This window comes from Girardinichthys multiradiatus, chromosome 10 (assembly GCF_021462225.1).
Source record: "Girardinichthys multiradiatus isolate DD_20200921_A chromosome 10, DD_fGirMul_XY1, whole genome shotgun sequence".
NCBI classification, from domain to species: domain Eukaryota; kingdom Metazoa; phylum Chordata; class Actinopteri; order Cyprinodontiformes; family Goodeidae; genus Girardinichthys; species Girardinichthys multiradiatus.
Window position 1 is genome coordinate 12,754,434 of NC_061803.1, and position 21,941 is coordinate 12,776,374.

The following is a 21,941-nucleotide window of genomic DNA, read 5'->3' on the forward strand; positions in this document are numbered from 1 at the left end:
AGGAACTTTAAACATAAAACATAACTTTTGGTTTAATGAGCAATAAAGAATATTTAAAAATATGCTCCTAGTGGACATTTACTTTGATTTTACAATTGTTAAAATATACTCTCATTATTATACGCCCTATTAGCCACTAATTCTTTAACCACTGATCATAGATGGAGGGGGTCAGTAGTCATTTTATTGCATCACTTTTTAGTAGCAAACAGAGCTGTCCGCTGATGACTTTCTGAACGGAGCTTTGCTCAGCACCAACTTCACACCTCGAAAAATGCATCTCAACAGGGAAGCTCAGACCGACTCAACACCATCACAGTGCTTTCTGTATGTAGCAACTATTTGACACAGATAGTTTTAGTTTTTGTCGTCTGGGGGCTTCACTGTTGCTGATATAGGAGCTTTACTATTCTTTAAAGTGGTTCTCAAAGATGCGTGGATTTGGAGTGTGCTTACAGGAATAACCATGATGTTGTTCTTCAGAAAGATCTTGTCTGCATCTGGAGTGGTGGGTCCATTGGCACCCTCAGCGATGATCTGACAGAAACACAAGTTAATCTTTAATGTAAATCAAAAAGGCAAATTTAAAAAAACACCTTTTGTTCGTGGATTCAAGTGTTTACCTTAGCTTTGATCCTGGAGGCGTTGTTGCGTGTGAGCTGCTTTTCTCCAGCAGCAGGAATCAGGATGTGGCAGTCAGCCTCCAAAATGTTCCCTTCGTAGGGCTTTGCTCCTGGGAACCCCACAATGGTGCCGTGTTGCTGCAGAAAGGGACAAAGATGAAAGATCAAACATATATTATAATGTTTATTCACAACAAAATTAAACAAGAAAAGTTAAATCCACAGAAATTGAAAATTAGGCAGCTGTGCTGGTACCAGTCTGTAGTCCTCCAGTTGTTTGGGGTCGATGCCATCTGGGTTGTAGATGGCTCCGTCACTCTTACTAACGCCCACACACTTGGCACCAATCTGGTGCAGGTACTTCATGGAGTAGACACCCACATTACCAAAGCCCTGTGCAAAAAAAAAAAATCACAGAAAAATAATTAACTGATGGTCACAGAGTTATGACATGTTCAAATTTTCTATAACCTGCAATGGAAAACATTCCTAAAAAAACAAAATAAAAGTTCACTTCTCTAATGCATAAATTATCCTGGATCAATGCACATACAAAACATACTTTGGTGCCATCATGTGGCCAGAGTGGCTCAAAACATTGTTACATTAAAATGCAATGGTGCATCTCAAAATTAAAATAACATTAAAAGTATATTTTTAAGTTATTTAATTTATTTGTTTGTTAATTTGAATGATTTTGAAAACACAAAATTGAGTTTCTTAAAAATATGAATTAGCACATATAACTCATAAAAAAGGAGTTCTATTACAGAAATGTTTTGTTATGGCCATGTTTGACCATAACTCTTGAGTTGGCCAACAGACAGACACCGACACACTTCACAACGAGGGTAAGGTCCAAACAAAGCAGGCTGTGCACAAAGTGCTGTTGTCAAGCATGTTAATAGAAAGTTGACTGCAAAGAAAAACTGAGGTAAAAAAGTGCACAAGCAACAGGGAGCCATGATAGGATTGTGAAGCAAAGCCAATTCAATCGTTTGGGGGAATTACCTAAGGAAAGAAGTAAGAGCTTCAAGAGCCACCTCACACAGATGTATTCAGGACATGGGCTACAATCCTCACATTCCTTGCGGTAACACTCCTGAACCAGAGATGTCAGAATTGATGATGGGCCTCGCTCTTTTTAAAGATGTAGCTCTATTAAAAAAAAAAAAAAAACATGTCTAACAGATACCAAATGGCTCTTAATTTAGTATCATCCAGAGCCCTCTATTTTAGTCTAATTTGGACATTTTGAATGGTGTGTGTTTGTGTTCTCTTACTTGCAGTTGAGTGAGAACCATTTTACTTTATACTTTTAGGCATTTTTCTCAGTTTGTTGGCCACCCAGCTCTAACATTTTCTTACAAATTCTGGACTAGGCTTCGCGGTTTCCAACTTCTATGAAATGGACCCAATAATCCAGTTGCGCCAAAGGCCGCTTTTAAAGCAAGCTGTGCTTCCTTAACACCTCAGTACATAAACTTAGTTTTAGTAGACCAACATTTGTGTAATTAAAATTCTTGTTTTTAAATTTGTCTTATGTAATATAAAATGTAATGAGAAACAGAATTTTGGACATAAGAGAGGGAGGCACTCAAGATTAAAAAAAGAAAACAGAAACTTAAGTAAAACATGCCCTTAATACAGTGCAAGAGATCAGCTATTTCTATTCTCATGATTAGAAGTAATCCTCAAACACGAGGTTTAGATTTTAGAAAATCCACATCAGTATGCAACTGTTCCTCGGTGAAACACCCACTCCACAAACGCCACCCTTTCTAAACTAAGAAATTCTTTGTAGTCATTGCAAAAAAAACACAACTTTAAAATCTATTAAGTAACTAACTGATATTATATCGGACAAAGTAAAGCTGCAGCTGCCCAACAGATATTTTACCAAGTAAATGCATCAGGGAAGCTCATGTTGCACTGTTGTCTAGAGAAGCGATTCTGGGAAAACAGCAGAGGCCACTGCTAGGGGTTTTCTACCCAATCATTAACGTTTAAGGAGGTCTGTGTGTGAGTTGCATGCGAAAAACCCTCATTAGATGAATGAAAAGTGGAACTCCTGAAGAAAGCTACTTTTGACTATTTGTATCTGCAGAAATACTTCTCCTTTCACACCAAATACAATTGGTTTTGCATTTTAGAGAGAGATTATTTTACTGAATGCAATTTAAACCTGATTACCTTTCTAACTCAGTTTGAGTTGCAGAAAGTTGCAGTGTGTGGTGTTTCCTTCTGTTTACTTATTCCTCTGTGTCATTACTTGCAGAACCACTTTTTACTCAAAAATAACTACACGTCTTTTCTAGCATGTCTCTACAAGCTGTGTACATCTAGCAAATGAAATCTTTGCCCATGCAGTCCTGAACACATCTCCAGCTCAGTCAGACTGGAAGGAGACCAACTCTGAACATACATTTTCGAGTCTTGCTGCAGTATCTCATTCAGATTAGGGTCATGACTTTGACTAGGAAAATCTAACATAAATCTGCTTTTAACTCCACTGTAGCTCTGGCTGTTAAGGGTTATCATCCTGCTGGAAGGCGAACCTCCACCTAAGTCCTCCACCTATTTTTCAGCTTCTAACAGGGTTCCTTCCAGGATTGCCCTGTATTTAGGTCCATCCATATTCCCATCAACTCTAACCAGCTTCTCTGTTCCTGGTGAGGAAAAGCATTCCCCGAGCATTATGCTGCCACCACCATGATTGACACTGGGAATGGTGTGCTAGTTTTCCCATGTAGCCGCGTGTTTGCCGCATTTACCGTGTTCCCTACATGCCTTGTAGCAAACAGGAAGGCTTAAAACTTTTAGTTTACCAACAGCTTTGTATTTGACACAAAACCTTCTCCCCAACCTGTCTGCTGTGTTCTTTAGTCTCCATGATGCTGGTTACTCAATGATGTTCTTTAACAAACCTCTGTTGACTTCTGAAGGTACTTGGTACATGAAATACATTTTATTTGAGGTTGTCAGAGTAAAAGGAACTGAAAACAGTTTTATTTGTGGATAATTTTTATTATATATCTTTTTCCGTCCACTTCAGAATTATGCACTACTTTGGGTTGGTTTATCACATAAAAACTTATTTCAACATATTAAAGTTTGTAGTGACAAAAAGTGAAAAGGCTCAGGGGGAGTGAATTATTTTGCAACCACTGTAAAATATTTGGCATGGTTTATTTAACCACAGTTTTGAAACCCATCAACATGAGTTCAGATGACACTTTTTGTCTATTGTACAGTTGAACATGCTCCAGAGTAAAATGCTTGCAATAAAAAATAAAAAAAACTAAGAAGATCCAATGCTATGAGTCAGTGTACCTGAATGATGAAGGTCTTGTCCTGGAAGCCAGGGTTAAGGCCCACCATGCTCATGTAGGACGCGTCGTTGATGAAGTTCTCAATGCCATGGAAAACTCCAAGGCCGGTGGCAGCAGTGCGGCCGTGGATTCCTCCCTGGCTGATGGGCTTTCCTGTCACACATGCATGGGCGTTGATGTCCTTTGAACAAATGCACAGAAGACCCGATTTTATGTGCCGTTTCACATGCATGTATACAGCACACATACTACAGAACCCTGAGTTAGCTGGAAGGACTGGTAGAAACTGCTCAGGTTGTATGATTTTTCCGCTCCATTCACGAGCCCATTTTATTCAATAGTTATTTGGTCCTCTAGCACAGATTATAGAGTATTGTAATGCTTACTATATGTATTCTGATGATTCTGTCACCACATGACCACAGTCCATTACAGTCACTGAGTCAGTGTCTCCATTACAATAATATGGAGACACAACAGTTATTCCTACCGCTGCCAAAATAAAAGATTCAAACAGCATAATATTGTTATCTATAAAGTGTAATTGTAATTATTTTTTCTGACACATAGACCTAAGCAAAATGTAGAATAAACTTGTGTGGTTGGACAGAGCATGCAGTCACCTGCTAAACAGACATGCCACTCTATGCCTAGCCACCTAAAATTTTAAAACAGCACCACCATAATAGGAGGGTAGGGTGGCTCGCCTTTAGTTCCCGTGCTATGAATTTCTCTGATTTTTTGCAAATGGAAATTTTTTCCAAACAGCCACATTGTGTTGTAGCCTTCTTTCAGCCAGTTGACCGGCAGGAAACAGGTGGGGGAAGGGCTGTACACTATGAAACTCAGTTGCACACAGCTGTAATAAAGCTCTAATCACTCTGGCGCTTTCTTTTGCAGGTCATTATAAAGAACTTTGTATTGCAGCAACGGCATAACAAAAAACTAGCAGTTTTGAAACATAACCTCTTGAAATTATGAAGATGAAAAATATATCTCGTTTTGTGTAATGTTGTATCGATAAAATCTTTAATCATAAATGCACCATTTAAATACAACATTTTTTTAAAGCATGTATTTTATAAGTTAATAAAAGTAGCAAATTCTTATTGAAGAGCTACAAACAAAAGAAGTTTGGTTAGCCTCAAGTGTTTGACCTCTGATCTTCACCGACATGAAACGCTGCAGCTAGCTGCTTCTAACATATGCAGAAATTCCCATCATACACTTCCTTAAACAAGATAACCACAATAAAATTCTCGGGAGGGTTAAGAACTATCTGATCTGCAGCTACTTTTAAGTATTTATAAAGAAAAAGAAAACACAGAAGTGAAATCGGTTATGCATGTATGAGAACTCACAGTGTGCGCCATGGTGTTGGCATAAGTGTCGGCAATCCAGGACATTTCCCTCTCTCCGGTGTTCATGTCTGGTGCAGGGACATCGATGCCAGGCCCTGGCAACCAAAGAGGAAAGAAGGGAGGGGGAAATGGAGTTTCAGTAAAGTGCAAGTCACGGTTTAGACAGACTCCAATTCAGAGGCACACGTGACGAGTGGAGGTGGTGTGTAGAAAAGATGGCTTGTATACTGTAAACTGTACAGTGAAAATGATGTTTAAAACTGGATGCTGGCAAATAAGCAGCAACACGTCCCTCTGCTGTGTTTGAACTGAACACGCATCAAATATTTGCCTGTATTCAGTTAAGATTGAACCAATAAGCTGCATAGCAGCAACCAACAAGCAGTGTACAGGATATGTTTCCTGATTTGCAGCTGAACACATTTACAGCTGGACGAATGCATAAAGTTTACCTGTCAGACAAGAATTGTTTCCATAAATCTTCTTCTTCTCCCAAGAGTACCAATGCTTTCCTTTTGCACTGTTGTTCACGTTTGTTTTATTCTCTGTCTAACTGGTTTGTGATTTTTTTACACTTTGACCAAGTGTCACAGTTGGGCCTCAAAGTCAACTTGGCGAAGAGTTGTCTGGTTCCGTCCCAGACGACCACTTTTCTCGGGATGTTCTTGGACTCGACTACCATGAGGGCTCAACCATCTGTTCACAGGGTGCCCGACATACTCCGGTTGGTCAGTCGATTCTGGCCAGCACGGTCGATTATGGCCAGCACGGTCGATTCTGGCCAGCACGGTCGATTATGGCCAGCGCGGCCGTGGTTCCCGCTGCTTCAGAGTCTGTCTCACGGCACCCCATGGTGTCTTCCAACTAGGAGGGATCTGCTGTCTCAGTTAGGGGGAAGGATATGACACCCCGACCCTAAATGTCTCCAGCTGTGGGCATGGCCACTGGGAGGCTGACTAGGTGTTCGGACCCTGTCAGGGGGACCATATTGAGTTCTAGGACACCCTCCACTCGTCAGCAGTATGACAACGGATGGAGTCTTTTTTCTCAGTGGTTTTCTGCCCGCAATGAAAATCCAGTTTCTTGTCCGGTGCTCACTATTCTGGAGTTTCTCCAGTCTCTGCTTGATAAGGGCCGCTCTCCTTTGACCCTTATGTATATGTTGCAGCAATTTCATGTCATCATGCATCTATTGATGACCCAACGGAGGGGAGCCCTGATCTGGTCCCTCCTTTTCTGTGCAGTGCGCATAGGTTGCGCCCACTGCTGGTTCAGCGAGTGCCTGTTTGGGATCTGCCCTTGGTTCTCGTTGCTCTGTACCGTTCCCCTTTCAAGCCTTTGGTGCAAGCGGACTTCAAGTGGCTCTTGTATAAGACTGCATTTTTGTTGGCTATTGTTTTGGCTAAGAGGGTTGGCAAGCTGCATGCTCTTTCCGTCAGTCCCTCATTTCTCCGATGGTGGTTCTTGTGTCGCCTTGTGGCCGAACACTGCGCTTGTGCCTAAGGTGTTGTCTAGTTCGCACTGTAATCAGCCATTGAGGCTGGCTCGGTTTCGGCATCAGTAAGGTGCCACCTTGAATGGGTCTGAGGTATTGTGCCCAATACGGCAGTGGAGCTATACGTTGCAGCCACTGCAACTGTAAGACGCTCAGACCAGCTTTTCTTGTGATATGGCGGTCCCAGGCTGGGTTATCCTCTTTCCAGACGTCTCTCCCACTAGGTTGTGGATGTCAACCTCCATGCCTACAGTACAGGAAGCGGTCCGCTGTCGGTCCGTGTGAAGGCCCACTCTACCAGGAGTGTCTCTGCTTCCTGGGCTGCTATGAAGGGGGTTCCGCTAGAGGCCATATGTGCTGCTGCATCATGGGCTTCCCCAAGCACGTTCGCCAGGTTCTACAATGTCAATGTAGCCACCCATCTTCCCCTGGGCCAGGTTCTTTGGCAAGGTTCTGCTGGGCCCTCTCGGTGTGCTCAGGATTCCTCGTGACATAATTGGTATTAGTCATTCAGTGCTTTCAGCACAGCCCTCTGGCGGTCAGTAGTGATAATAGAACGAAAGTTACGTATGTAACTATGGTTGTATGACCCCCAGAGATTCTCTGTCACTCAGAATCCTTGGTTCCAAGATTCTGTAGGAAAAGAGCCTTGGATGACGTAGGCATGTATAGCCTCTGTGGTCATCCGGTGTGTCACAGGTGACTGTTGGTATAATTACTGGAACTGTGCATGCATGAAGAGAACATTTCAGTGCTTTCAGCACTGCCATCTGGCGGTCATCCGGGATTCATAGAACCCTTGTTACATACGTAACTTTCGTTCCTCTCTGCTGAAAGAGACACTGAATGGTGGTATAGAGCACCACAAACCACGCAGGACACACAGAAAACGAGAGCAAAGCTCTGAGGCTGCCATCAACGGCGCCATCTTGGATCTCAATTATATGCAGAGTGACAAATTACAAGTTATTATTTCTGCTCAATTTGATGCTTATTGTTTGAAGCTCATCAAAACCCAGAACTGTTATGCTGGGTGCAGATACTAAACAGTACATGGACATACTCTTCAGCAGTCTCAAATTTCTGTATTAATCTTTTAGACTGGGCTTAGCAATATTACAATGTTGAGAAACTGAATTTCGGGTTTCCATTAAATAAACAGTAATAAACACTAGATATTCTGAGGTATTAAGACACACTTGGATTTTATCCTGAGGCAACAGTGAGCCAGAAGAAAATGAGGATATTCACCTCTTCCACACTAAGATTTCAACTCTGTCAACCTTATTCCAGAACAAAACCCTGTTACTCACAGTGAACAAGATTTAAAAGTAGCTTAAAAAACTTACCAATGAAACCCTTTTTGGCCAGTTCAATGGTGAACCTCCTGGTTATCTTCTCCAGTTCATTATCCTGCAACATAAATGTTACATTTCCAGTGTTCATGTAAATGCAAACAAAACAATGTATCCTCCAACTGAAGCCACTGCAGATATCAGAAAAGGCACTTCAGATGTCTGGGTTTCCTCCCAAGACAACAGCAAGCTTTGAAGCAACAGCCACAAATCATTTGATGCAGTCAGAAATTACAGTCTAATACCACAGTGAACAATCCTGACACAAGGCCTTCAATGTCTTCTTCAGAACCTGAGCCTACATCCCCATTTCTTTTAAGCTTCTTGGAGCTGTCCTTTTTTGATCAGTTTCTGAACCAACAAATTCAAAAGGAAAAACCCTTATTGCTACCTTGACTGAATCATCATATGAGTTGGTTTGGATTAGATAAAAACAAGGGAACACAGGAAAACTGAGTCAACCCCTTTGGATGTGTACTGCTCATTTTAAAACATTCTCCCACAGAAATCCCAGCTGCAAAGATTTAAAGAGCACATTTAATTATATTTTGTAGCCACAGACCCTGACAAGCTTGGACAGAGCTAACATAAACTCCCAAATTGACCTTTCATCGATTTTCAAAGCAGATAAATCATTAAATGCAGCTTTCTGACACAATGAAGGGTCACCTTAGCCCTGATTTCTTTAATTTTTGGCGATCAGCCAATACTTACATGTGAAACTGATCTTATCCACCAATTTTATCTAATGCCATAAAGGTCTGAAAATGTACCACTGTCCCTTTTGTTCTGCCGTGGTATTAGTAGTTTGGACAGCAATGCTCTAAACTTTTTATTTATATTTTAGAGCACTACCTCATGTGCAGTTAAAACGAGTTTTTATTGTTTCATGGGTATTGTTCAATGTTTTTCAATAAAAATATGATTAGAATATTGAAGCTGTATTGTGACCTTATAACACCTGACGGTGTCCGTTATAAACAAAAATTGGTATCGGCCAAAATCTGAATCGGCAAGTCAGGCTTTTTAATGATCGTAATTGGCCAGAAAATGCAATTGGTGCACCCCTAGTCATAATAAAACAGTATGTGCCATACGCTATATGGATGAGTGTCATCTGACAACATGTCACGGGCTCTTGTAGTAAACAGAAAACACTGTTTTCTCAACAAAGAAGGCATTTCTAAAGGGAAGATGTTAAATGGATGTGTGGGTGCTTAGTAGCAATGCAGCAAAAGATGGAGGGACGACCTATGTCCTCAGCTTGTTTTTTCTTCGTGTGTGAGCCAAATGAATCACAAATTATATGCATGTATTGTGACTTCCCATCCACGTCCTATATGGTAAGGATTAGGTTGAATTCACTTTGAGGGACAAAAAACACGTCAGAAAACTATCTGAGCAGCGGGACAGATGGCATCCTCAGAATAACGTTTTGACAGCTATATTACTGTAGCGCAGAAAAACCCTCTTGAGTAAAACTCGGAGAGATATTGGGTAGAGAAGTGAAGCGCCAAAATCTATTATTCTGATCACGCAGTTGTTCTGATAGAAATATTGCTGATGTACATCTACCAGAGTAACAAAGCAGGTTAGAACCAAACTAGAATTTACATCTCCCTGAATGCTACCACAATTTCAGCATTTCCGTCTACAGTTTTGGTCAAGCATTTAGTGGCACTTGAGGTGAATTGCAGGCAAAACAGGCCCACCACAGAGCCTTTTCACATTCCTTCAGAGGGTGCGGGTTTGTTAGGTCACCAAGTTACTGTTTTAGACAAAAATCATTATTTAAATATTCATCTGATGAACTAACCTTAAAACTGGAGACTTTCATTACTTTTCTCTTGGATGGACATTGTGTTATGCTTCAAATCCTGAGTTTCATGTTTTTCTTTGGCAAAAGACTGCTTTGTCCCCAGCAATCTTCTCTTTTTCACTTTTTTGTTTTACATATTTCTCAACAACTGACCCTGAAATCAAGTTACCCATTGTGAGCTACAAGCCCGAGCACAGTTGTAAACAAAAAGTAGTGAAACTTGAGATATATGCCATTTAAACATGTATTTGCTTCTCTAGATATGAGAAAAGGAGAAGGACACGTATTAGAAGTCTTACAGAGTAGTTCCTGGGGTTGATCTTCACTCCAGCTTTGGCCCCTCCAAACGGCACATCTGGAAAAGGATAGCAAACATACATGTAAAGCTCAGAACTAGATTTCCTAGTTTGTAAACAGTACGAAACAGAGGAGAGCAAATAAGCTTCATTACTGGACAGCATAATTAAAATGACCAATGATGTACAATTTTACAAAAGCAGTAATGAAAACATATGCACTGTATGAAAGTTTAGGTGATAACCAGCAGAGCTCAGACTTGAAAACCTACTAACGACAGCACACTTGTAGGTCATCAAAGAGGCCAAGGCTTTCACCTCATCCACAGACACATCGGTACTGTAACGGATACCTGAGGGAGACACAACAACAGGGAGCAATTTACAAAGACAGCAACTATAAAGAGAAAACCTGACAACACAAACTATATGTTGAGACCAATAATCAGCTATGTTTGATGTATTGTCTAATAAGAACAAACTGTTTCCCATTATTTTCAATTAGCTGGTTTGTGGGTGGGATGGAGGGGTTGCAGCTTGTGGGCGGAGGAGGGGTCCTCTTTTTGGATGTGTGGTCACCGGCATTCGGATCAGCTGAGCGGTGGAGCTAAGCTGGTTGGTGTTTCTCCCTGGTCTGTCGTTGCAGTGGCGGTGATGTGGTGTGTTTGTGTGGGTGCGTAGGCATGGTGGGAACCACGGACTCTGGGTGCGTGCCGCCGGCCAGGGACCTCTTGCCGGGTGAGCTTGTCCCATCTTGGTGTGGGGCTGGGGGGTCCGATGTGAGAACGATGCTTGGTGGTGTCTGCTCTGTTGCGCTTGTGGGCTGAGGCTGGGGTGACGTTGCATGGGTCCTTACCTTGCCGTTGCGGCGTGATATGGGGGGCAGGATGTGGTGGGGGTTCTTGGAGCAGGGTCATGTGTAGAGCTAGTGCTGTGTGGATGTGTCTTTGTCGGCTTTTTGGGGATGGAGCTCAGCAGTGGGGTGTGCCCTTGTATGGAAGGGGATTCATGGTGTTTGGGTTTGGGGGCATGTGTTAAATATCTGTGTTCTGGCTGGGAGAGGCCATGTGGGGGAATTCATGTTGGGGTTCATGGGAGGTGGGGGGTGCTCATGGGGTTAAGATTAGAATTCATTGGGGGGCTGAGACTGTTTCGTCCTGGGATGGCTCTGGTTGGTGGGTTTGTTTGGACCACGTAGACCCCTCTTTTGTTCGTGGCCCCCTCTGCAGACTGGGGACGGAAGTCGTTGGGGGTCGGGTGTACGACGTGCATTGTGGTGAGTCTTTACGTTAGGTGTGTGAGTGTTTTTATGTGTAGGCATGAGGGGAGGGAATGTGTGATTGTAACAGTGTTCACCTGTTTTTCTGTTTTTATGTCAGGTTAGGTCTTGGGCTGCACCCTCAGCCCCCCATCAAATGTTGGGCCTATTTTCCTGAAGCATTATAACGTTAACCTCCACTTATGAACATAAATGTGTTGGCTTCTTGTCTGAGTGCTACTCTGCCAGACAGGACGGTAAAAAAAAGAATGGTAAAAAAAAACAAAATCTACGATGTAGAAAGCAAAAATAACGAACGCCTGTCATAAATTTAGTATAGCTTTCCAGTGTTTTTTGTGTATAATATTATACCTTTTATTATACCTATTCTACTCTTGATAAAGCATAGTAGTTATAAGTCAGGCAATCTGCTCTTGTATCAAGCCTGCAGTATAACACAGAGGTCACTTTAAGCTCGCCAGCTGTGTTTTCAAACAGCGTATCAAGCCTGTAGTATAACACAGAGGTCACTTTATGCTCGCCAGCTGTGTTTTCAAACAGCGTTTGGAGTTTTTTTGCAAGTGGAGAAGTATCCTAACAGACATTTTTGTCTTTCTTGGAAGAAAGGGAAACGTGTAGGAGTCTTTTTTAAGCCAGCTGACTGGCAGAGTAGTGTTTCTGTATGCCCCATACAGCAGGAAAAAACTCCAGTTGCACTAGCATTTCATTAAAAGGACTTTAAGTCGTAATGATGTAAAATGTTCGCAATTTTGATAACAACTTCTTTAAAACCTTGGTATACCTTGGTACCAAAAACTGTCCACTGTTTTAGATTTACATTTCAATAAGCATGTGTCTGACTGAAGTAATGGAGAAGACCATTTTGGCATGTTACTACATTCACCAAAAATCAGCTCTAAAGAGAAGTGCTCAAGAGTCACTCAGCAAAAAAAGGGCTTTGGTACAGTAATCTTGTTGCATCTTAACCCTAGCAGCTGGAATACATTTTATTAGGATAGCAGGAAATTTCATTCATTTGCAAAAAAAAGAGCCTTCATGTATATTATTTTGGCGACATGTAAGGAACTTTGTAACCAAATGCTTAGAGGATAAGTTTGTTAGATTATGAATGGGCATATTACTACCAGCGTTTCTGCACCTCCCGTTGTATTTGCAGTTCAAAAACTGTTTCTTATTTGCTATTGTGAGTGGGAGTTTTGAGAATCCCCATTGATAACAAAGGAAAAACATGTCCAAAATTACTTTGTCATCTGTGAAACCGACATAGCCTCACTTTTCAATCTGACAAAACTATGTATGATTTATCTGAGGATAGGCAGAAATGTATGGTTTTAGATGCCTGTATTCCAGAAATCAATTGATCCGAGAGCACCTACTTTTCCAACCTGAGCAAAAACCAGTGTCTAAAGTGTTAAAAATAGTACCAGTCAAGATGAATGCTACATTTTACTCCATAAAGTACACATTTTTGAATGCACTGAAAGAAAAAGTTGAGGTTATTATAAAGAAAAAGATTTATTTTTTCCCTAATGTTTAGAATTCAACTTTTGAGGTTTGCTTGGATGAAAAGGATTTCACCTGCAACAAACTCACCCTTTTGGCTTAATAAAAGACCATTAGAAGTCAAAGAAACTATTAATATTTAATCCAGCCACTGAAAGTGGTAGCACATATTAACATATGTTGAAGTCGTGATGGTAATGTGTAAATAAATATAGACATTATTCCAATTTTTGGGACCAACACTGTTTTGGGACACAGCTTTTAACACATTATAATGTTAGATAAATATATAAATTAACCAAAAACCCTTACAAATGCTGGAATATTCTTAATCCTACTTATATGATCTGAATATCATTTGAAAAGTATTTTGTTGTTCTTTCAAATTAACCCCAGAATACTTTGGAAACTTCACGAACAGGTTTTTAATGAGAGCTAAAGTTTGATCTGATAGACTGTTGCAGCTACAGGTAAACAGAAAGATTACTGTAAACACTGACACTAAACAGCAAACAATCCTAATTATCCTGAAGAATCACGTTTTCGCTTTTAACTTAAAACAAATAAACTATGTATAGTTGTCTGAATTTGTTAAGCACTGTAGACATCTGCCGCCCTGGGTTTAAGCTTATTTAAAGAGCTAAAGTTACTACTAATTAACATAAGCCGGCTATAGCCACCTGTCAAACGCGCCAGACGAGCAGGTTCTGACTCGGTTCTTACCCCCTTTGCATGGTGTCCTGTGCTGGCTGTGCTGGGCTCGGTACCCCTCCACCACCTCCCACTCTCCATTGTCCCTCTTGATCGGGAACGACACGCTCAGGACGTGATTGCAGGGCTTGATGATGCTCAGGATTCCGCGAACACGCTGCCTTTTCTGCTCGGAGCTCTCCCTGGTCTTCAGATCCTCCACCAACTTGTCCTCCACGATAGCGGCACCGCGGTCATAGAACCCCTCGACCATCTTGAAGAAGTTAGGGTCGTCGGGCTTATCGGCCGCGTCGGTATAGCGGCGGACCCGCATCAGGGACGACGACACCGGGAGAGCGGAGTCAACGCATCCCGAGGCCAGGGCACTTCCCGCAGAGCGGCTCAAGAGCTCTCCGAAATACCGATACATGCTTGAAACAAGCTAACAGTGCAAACAAACTATTAAAGAATGAAACTAAACGAGGACGACGGGGGTGGCGAACCGTGTCCCTTCTTCTGGCCGAGTGGGGATCAACATGCTGAGAGTTTGCTTTAAAATATTGCGCGAGACAGGGAGAGGGCATCGCGAGACAGACGCAGGCGGAGCACAGACATTCGTCCATTGATAGCGCGCGCTCCCGACTTTAAAGAACCCAAATAAAGTCTCATAGGCCAATAGGCTGCTTTCATGTTTTTATTACAACAAGGCAGACGCGACTGGTGCACTTAAGAGTAGCGTTACTTCAAAATAATAATACTCAAGTAGAAGAATAAAGTAGTAATCAGTATAATTACTCAAGTAAGAGTAAAAAAGTAATGGGTGAAAAGACTTGGTACAGAGTATCCGTTTGATTGTAATGTCTGATTTATTTTTCGAAATTATGTAATCAGACGTGACAGAAATATAAAATTGTGTGTAAATTCTGATACTTTCGAATAATAACTTTTAGAACATGGGTTAAGAAACATCTAACACTTTTACACATTAGCAATCAAGGCAAAAGTTATACAAATGTCCAAACTTACACTTTTTCACAACATAATGCTTTTGCAAGCAATACCTACAGCAGATAACTTATGTTAGTACAGTACAAACTACTTCCAGTGTCGAGATATGCTGTATAATATATTCAATTCATCTCTAAATGTCAAAACAGGCTCAGCAGAAAACTCTAGAACAAGAAACTTGTCTCTCTCTCTTTCATAAAAAGTGTGTTTGTTTCTGTCCATGATTGGTTAAAACACAGTTGTTCTTCCTGCTGTGAAATGATCAGAGGTGAGTAGAAATGTCAAAAGGTCAAAAGTAACAGTTGTGTTATTTCAAAATTATATTAGATTAGATTATAAATTGGAGGTAGGTGCAATGAAACTGTTCTTATAAATACTTTTTTTAAGGAATCACACAAGTAGATGTAAATGAGTAAATCTAACTTACTAACTTCCTCTGCAACTAGCACCTCAGTAAACTCTAAGTTTCCTTAGTATCATCCTAATGATGTCTATTGCTTTTTTAAAACAGCCATAGTGCAGGAAGGAAACCTTTCCATTATTTCACATAAAAAATATGCAATCTAGTCTGCCTTTAATGCTGCATTGCTTTAGGTTAGATATTCAAATCCTGCACTGCTTGTCCTTTTGCATAATTAAACACTTAAGATACAATTTAACATATAAACACTTTGAGCTTTTAAAATTTATATTTAAGTGAAAACTGATAAGGTATTAGATATACCCCTAAAATACAAATGTGCATTCACATTGGAAGAAAAAATAAAAATAACTTGTAATTTTGAATAAAGTGTTTTATTTTGTGTTTTTAATGATGTACTTAATACTTGTTAATCCATGTGTTTATATTGTCAGCTCCTTCACATTAAACTGCACTTTATTGTGTGGTGTTGTTGATGTCACAAAACATACCAGGCCATCTTGGAGGACAACCAATGGACATAGCTATAGAAACTCATGTGAATACAGAAGAAGTGAGTATCAAAATAAGTTACTGAGTGAAGATAGGCTGGTTTATTAATGAAAGAATAAATGTTTTAATGGACTACACCTATAGCAGATGGCAAAGAGGAAATTTGGTCTGAATTATGAATGATTAGGCTACTACACATTTCATGCATAGATTAATTAATTATTTTATCTACAGTAGCTTTCTTAAACTTTAACCCACTCGATTGCGGGGGTTGAGGAGGGTGGTTCCTGGCCCGATGGGTGGGCTGGAGGCTGCAGTGGCTGGGGCATAGTGGGCTAGGGGTGTGAGGGCATGGGTAGGACAAAGCAAGGTTTGGAGTTGAGAGGAGGGGAAAGGGATTTGGGTTATGCCCAGGTGGACAGTGGGAGTTTGGAGGCTGAGTGCACCTACCAGGGCCTGCGTGGTGCCTGGGGTCCTGGCTTGTCCAGCGGGTCACATGAAGAGCCGCCCCCTCCACTATGTTTGTCCTGTTCCACACCTCAATTTTATAGCTTTCAGGTTGGGGAGACTCTGCTGCCAGCAAGTAGTGAGGTCTAGCACACCCCAGCCACAACCCCAATTTTATTGCACTTTAGACATACACATCTCCATTCAACGCAACATTTTACATTACCACAGACAACCATCCAAACACTGGGAGGTTGGGGCACAGATGCGTTGGGGGGATTTGGTGCCCTACGTCTCACCCTGTTCCCCAGGCCAAACAAGAATAGGGTGAGACATAGGGCACCCTGTTCAGTGAGGCACAGAAGCAGCAGTCCCCAGGCCAAAGAGGAAGAGGGTGCCCTATGTCTCACCCTCTTCCTCTTTGGTCTGGGGACTGCTGCTTCTGTGCCTCACTGACAACCTACCTCTGTGTGGGGTGTATGGCTGCCCTGGGGTGATGCATGTGCCTGTCTGCCTCAGGCTGCTTTGGCCTTCTGGGGCCGAGCCCATCTGTCCTTTGTTGCTTTGGGGGATTGTGTTGCAGGCCTTATAGGGTTCTTGTCACTCTAACAATTGTGCACCTCCAGGTGACAATTCAGTTTATTTATATAGTGCCAATTCACAGTTGGGTACAGCTGTGGCTGTGGAGACTGGGTCCACGCCAAGTCATGCTGGGGGGGGTTTCGGGTCCAGTCTCACCGCATGGTCGGCTGCCTCTGTTGATAGTTGAGGTTGGGCATTGGCCAGCCGCACTGCTTCCGCCAAAAGCTTGTGGAAGGCATCCTCCATCTCTCTCTTTATGATCCCTTCTGCATGTTGGCTCCAACCTTTACCATCAGGCTTATCTTTAGGCTTCATGTGATGGTCAGGTCGTCTGTTTGACTGGAAGTTGTCAACCTGGACCTTGGTTGGTGCTCATTACCACCCCCCTGGTCCTGCTGACCAAACCTACGTTGTTCCCTAAACCTGTTCTTAACATGGATGCCAGTTGAAGGCATTTCTTGATCAATTTAGTTTTATTTATAAAGCGCCAATTCACAACACATGTCGTCTCAAGGCACTTTAAAAAGTCACTTCAGGCGAATCATACAGATTCCAAGTCAAGTACATACATTCCAATTGAACCTAGTTATCAAACAGTGCAGTCAAATTCATTGCAATATTCAAACAGGTTAAAACGTTTTTGTCAGGTTCTGCCTGTGTATTAGTTTGTGTTTTTGTTCATTTAAACTCGGTTTAGTCTTTGTTTAACTTCTGTCTGTGTTAACGTGTTAATTGGTCTGGTCCTCTGTTTCCCTGCTTTCCTGTTTGTATATATGTTCCTTTGTTGCCTTAGTTCCCCGCCGGTTCGTTACCACATGCCACATTGTATCTGGTCTCTGTATCCTGTGTCCTGGCATGCTCCTGATTTCCTGCCTGGTTCATAAAGAAGAAGTAAAGCTAACTTACTTGCAGTCATCTGGCTCCTGGCATCCTTCCTCTGCACCTTGGTTCTACCCAAACCCTCATTATGACAGTTTTCTTTCTAAGGAAACCCAGCAGATTGCATCGCGGCAGTGACATGCAGCATTCACTCCCTCCTGAATATAACAACAGTGGACAATCACTTGCTTTGTGTCGTTGACTTTGCAGCAATCCCTCATACCAAGCATATATGTAGCGACAGTGGTAAGGAAAACTCCACCTGAACCAAGCTCGAAATCGATAACATACACACATCTATTTCTACACATACGTTAACCAACCCACCTAGAAACACATACATGCACACACATGCGTGTGCGCACACACACACACACACACACACACACACACACACACACACACACACTATGTCTTTCTGTTGTTACAAGGACTTTGCATTGACTTCCATTCATTTTTCCTTCATTTCTATGGCCTAAACCTAACCCTAAACCTAATCATTACCAGTACATACCTAACTCTAACCCTAACCTAAACCCATTTCACACCTTAGCCCTAAACCTAACCCCTAACGGAAAAACAGCACTTCTTTCTATGCAACATGCATGAGGCCCTTTGTCCGTGTCTGACTACACAGAAGAGATAATAATTCTGGTCAAACATTTCAACCTGCAGGAGTCATAAAGATCATAAAAAGTCACCCTACAGCAGTTACAATTGTTAATGAAAATTTTAGTGCCTTGCTTACAATCCTTGGTTTATGACCTGAAACTCTGCACAACCTAATAAAAGTATTCACTCCCCCTCGTATTATGCAGTTGTTTCAGCAAAAATCCATGTCAAAGTTCAGGGCAGCTGGCTTGTGTAGTCTAAGAGGAGGCCACTCTGTTATTTCAACATGTCTGGGGAAGAATAACAACAGGCTTTACCTCAGTGTGTACCACTACTGCTCGGTCAGTCAGTCAGTCACTCAGACACAATGGCAGAGCGTAAATGGAGTCATGTGTGGAGCTGATTCAGCTTCACAAACAGCTGAGGTTTCTGTTGTTTGTGGGAAACCGGTAAGGAGTTTTGGCAACTCTACAAACTTGTGAAACATCTCAGGTTAAACTACAACATTTATGATGAGATGGACAGAAGTGGAGATCTCAGTATCAGGTGCTGCAGTGCAAGTCAGACGTGTCTGGTGGAGTCCTTCAGTACCGCAGGCAGGCACTGTCCAGGTACAGAGAAGACATGTTGAACAGTGCAAGCAGCGCTAAACACTGTTCTTGTTCAAATAAATTATTATGGTTATGAAATAAGTAACAAAATAAATTAATCCTTCGGCAAATAGCTGCATTAGTTCGGCTTGGAGCAATAATATGTGTATTACTGAGATCATCTCATAGGCAAAAAAAGTCTAGATTCAAGTAAGGTTTGCTAAAGAAATGATTATTTAAAATGGATTACATAAAGTAGGTGTCATTAAATTATACAGAGCAATTACAAAAAAAACAACTATGGTGAACTTTAAAAATATACAAGAAAAGATGGATAGAAATAACTTTTTATCTATAAAATGTATGTAATGTTATTTACTTCAACAGTTGAGGAATCATTTTGCTAGGTAATATATGAGGAAGGCTAAATATAATGCTCTATGATACATACCAGCAAACTAGTTTTATTTAAATTTTAGAGATAAATTTGGCAATGGATGTCCTCTTTTGGGCTTGAGCACCTGCTTCCAAAAATGTCTGCATGCTCTGACCAGCACCAGATCCAACTGAGACTGCAAAAGACTTGACACTTGACACCGCACCTCTGTTGTTTATTAGACAAACAGTATTTGGGGCGTTTACAATTGACCAAAACCATTTCCCAGTGACACTTGATTAACAAATGTGAAAAGCAGCCCAAAACCTTTGTTATATTTCCAAATATATGCACAACCTGCCCAAAGCTACAGGTCCTTCTCAAAATATTAGCATATTGTGATAAAGTTCATTATTTTCCATAATGTCATGATGAAAATTTAACATTCATATATTTTAGATTCATTGCACACTAATTTAAATATTTCAGGTCTTTTATTGTCTTAATACGGATGATTGTGGCATACAGCTCATGAAAACCCAAAATTCCTATCTCACAAAATTAGCATATTTCATCCGACCAATAAAAGAAAAGTGTTTTTAATATAAAAAACGTCAACCTTCAAATAATCATGTACAGTTATGCACTCAATACTTGGTCAGGAATCCTTTGGCAGAAATGACTGCTTCAATGCGGCGTGGCATGGAGGCAATCAGCCTGTGGCACTGCTGAGGTCTTATGGAGGCCCAGGATGCTTCGATAGCGGCCTTTAGCTCATCCAGAGTGTTGGGTCTTGAGTCTCTCAACGTTCTCTTCACAATATCCCACAGATTCTCTATGGGGTTCAGGTCAGGAGAGTTGGCAGGCCAATTGAGCACAGTGATACCATGGTCAGTAAACCATTTACCAGTGGTTTTGGCACTGTGAGCAGGTGCCAGGTCGTGCTGAAAAATGAAATCTTCATCTCCATAAAGCTTTTCAGCAGATGGAAGCATGAAGTGCTCCAAAATCTCCTGATAGCTAGCTGCATTGACCCTGCCCTTGATAAAACACAGTGGACCAACACCAGCAGCTGACACGGCACCCCAGACCATCACTGACTGTGGGTACTTGACACTGGACTTCTGGCATTTTGGCATTTCTTTCTCCCCAGTCTTCCTCCAGACTCTGGCACCTTGATTTCCGAATGACATGCAGAATTTGCTTTCATCGGAAAAAAGTACTTTGGACCACTGAGCAACAGTCCAGTGCTGCTTCTCTGTAGCCCAGGTCAGGCGCTTCTGCCGCTGTTTCTGGTTCAAAAGTGGCTTGACCTGGGGAATGCGGCACCTGTAGCCCATTTCCTGCACACGCCTGTGCACGATGGCTCTGGATGTTTCTACTCCAGACTCAGTCCACTGCTTCCGCAGGTCTCCTAAGGTCTGGAATCGGCCCTTCTCCACAATCTTCCTCAGGGTCCGGTCACCTCTTCTCGTTGTGCAGCGTTTTCTGCCACACTTTTTCCTTCCCACAGACTTCCCACTGAGGTGCCTTGATACAGCACTCTGGGAACAGCCTATTCGTTCAGAAATTTCTTTCTGTGTCTTACCTTCTTGCTTGAGGGTGTCAATAGTGGCCTTCTGGACAGCAGTCAGGTCGGCAGTCTTACCCATGATTGGGGTTTTGAGTGATGAACCAGGCTGGGAGTTTTAAAGGCCTCAGGAATCTTTTGCAGGTGTTTAGAGTTAACTCGTTGATTCAGATGATTAGGTTCATAGCTCGTTTAGAGACCCTTTTAATGATATGCTAATTTTGTGAGATAGGAATTTTGGGTTTTCATGAGCTGTATGCCAAAATCATCCGTATTAAGACAATAAAAGACCTGAAATATTTAAGTTAGTGTGCAATGAATCTAAAATATATGAATGTTAAATTTTCATCATGACATTATGGAAAATAATGAACTTTATCACAATATGCTAATATTTTGAGAAGGACCTGTATTTTCCCCCCAGCCCAACATGTTCAAAAGAAGCCCAACTAGGGGGAAACCAGTCCAATCTGGCAACATTGCACAGCGCTACACAGTTTACCCCAGTCCCATGAAGAAAACATACATTAACAACAACACATTTCTGCCTGCCCCCTCATTTATGCATGCCTAGTACCAGCCCTACTCTAAGTAACAATCATCAGTCTCTGGCTTTGTAAATATAAATTTTTCCATAATAATTCCTTGACTGATTTCTTCTGAGGACATCAACAAAAGGAGGGTCTGATCAACCTGGCAATTAGCTTAACTGCCTCAAACCCAATTATTGTTAAAGGGAAGGAGAACTTCTGACTCGGCGTTTTCTTGGAGTCTCAGAACCAGAAATGGTAAGATCCTGAATCAGCATAATTTTATTATTATTATCATGTTAATTTCCTTGTTATAGCTGGTCCAAAGTCCTAAAATCCCAATTTTTAAAGATTTAAAATGATTTTAAAAAAAAAACTTAAAAGGTTCTACTAAATAAATCAAACGCTTAAATTCTAAAGGTTTTCTACTGGGGCCAAAGGTGATTTGGGATTGTTCTATCTTAGCACTCACAGTATAAAGGACGTTGCTGCGTGTTGCAGTGAACAACGGTTCACAGGACCAAGTCCCCTCCCTTGGTGGTTGAGACGGCTCTCCTGCGAAAATGCGTTTTCCTTGAGGAAGGCGATTAAGGTGCCAGAAAGCTCTAAACTCTTGTGGAGATGTCTACAGGTTTTAAAGGAATATTAGCAGACGGTCCGCATAATGGGTAAGATGAGTTC

At 41.6% G+C, this 21,941-nt stretch overlaps 1 protein-coding gene across 3 annotated transcripts in view; it reads right to left on the reverse strand.

Moving 5' to 3' along the window:
• LOC124875629 (glutamate dehydrogenase, mitochondrial-like) overlaps positions 1-14,301 on the reverse strand; it is a 37,724-nt gene extending 23,423 nt beyond the window's left edge. The window contains exons 1-9 of one of the 3 annotated variants that reach the window (XM_047377903.1): positions 13,787-14,301; positions 10,554-10,634; positions 10,285-10,340; positions 8,161-8,224; positions 5,317-5,411; positions 3,957-4,136; positions 879-1,016; positions 624-761; positions 457-537 (exon numbers count right to left, since the gene is read on the reverse strand). In XM_047377903.1, the coding sequence (XP_047233859.1) occupies positions 457-537; positions 624-761; positions 879-1,016; positions 3,957-4,136; positions 5,317-5,411; positions 8,161-8,224; positions 10,285-10,340; positions 10,554-10,634; positions 13,787-14,183 (1,230 nt within the window). In that variant the 5' untranslated portion in view covers positions 14,184-14,301. Of the gene's footprint in view, positions 1-456; positions 538-623; positions 762-878; positions 1,017-3,956; positions 4,137-5,316; positions 5,412-8,160; positions 8,225-10,284; positions 10,341-10,553; positions 10,635-13,743 lie in introns of all 3 variants that reach the window. The other 2 variants (XM_047377902.1, XM_047377904.1) reach the window with 2 other exon arrangements.
• Positions 14,302-21,941: the final 7,640 nt, after the last annotated feature.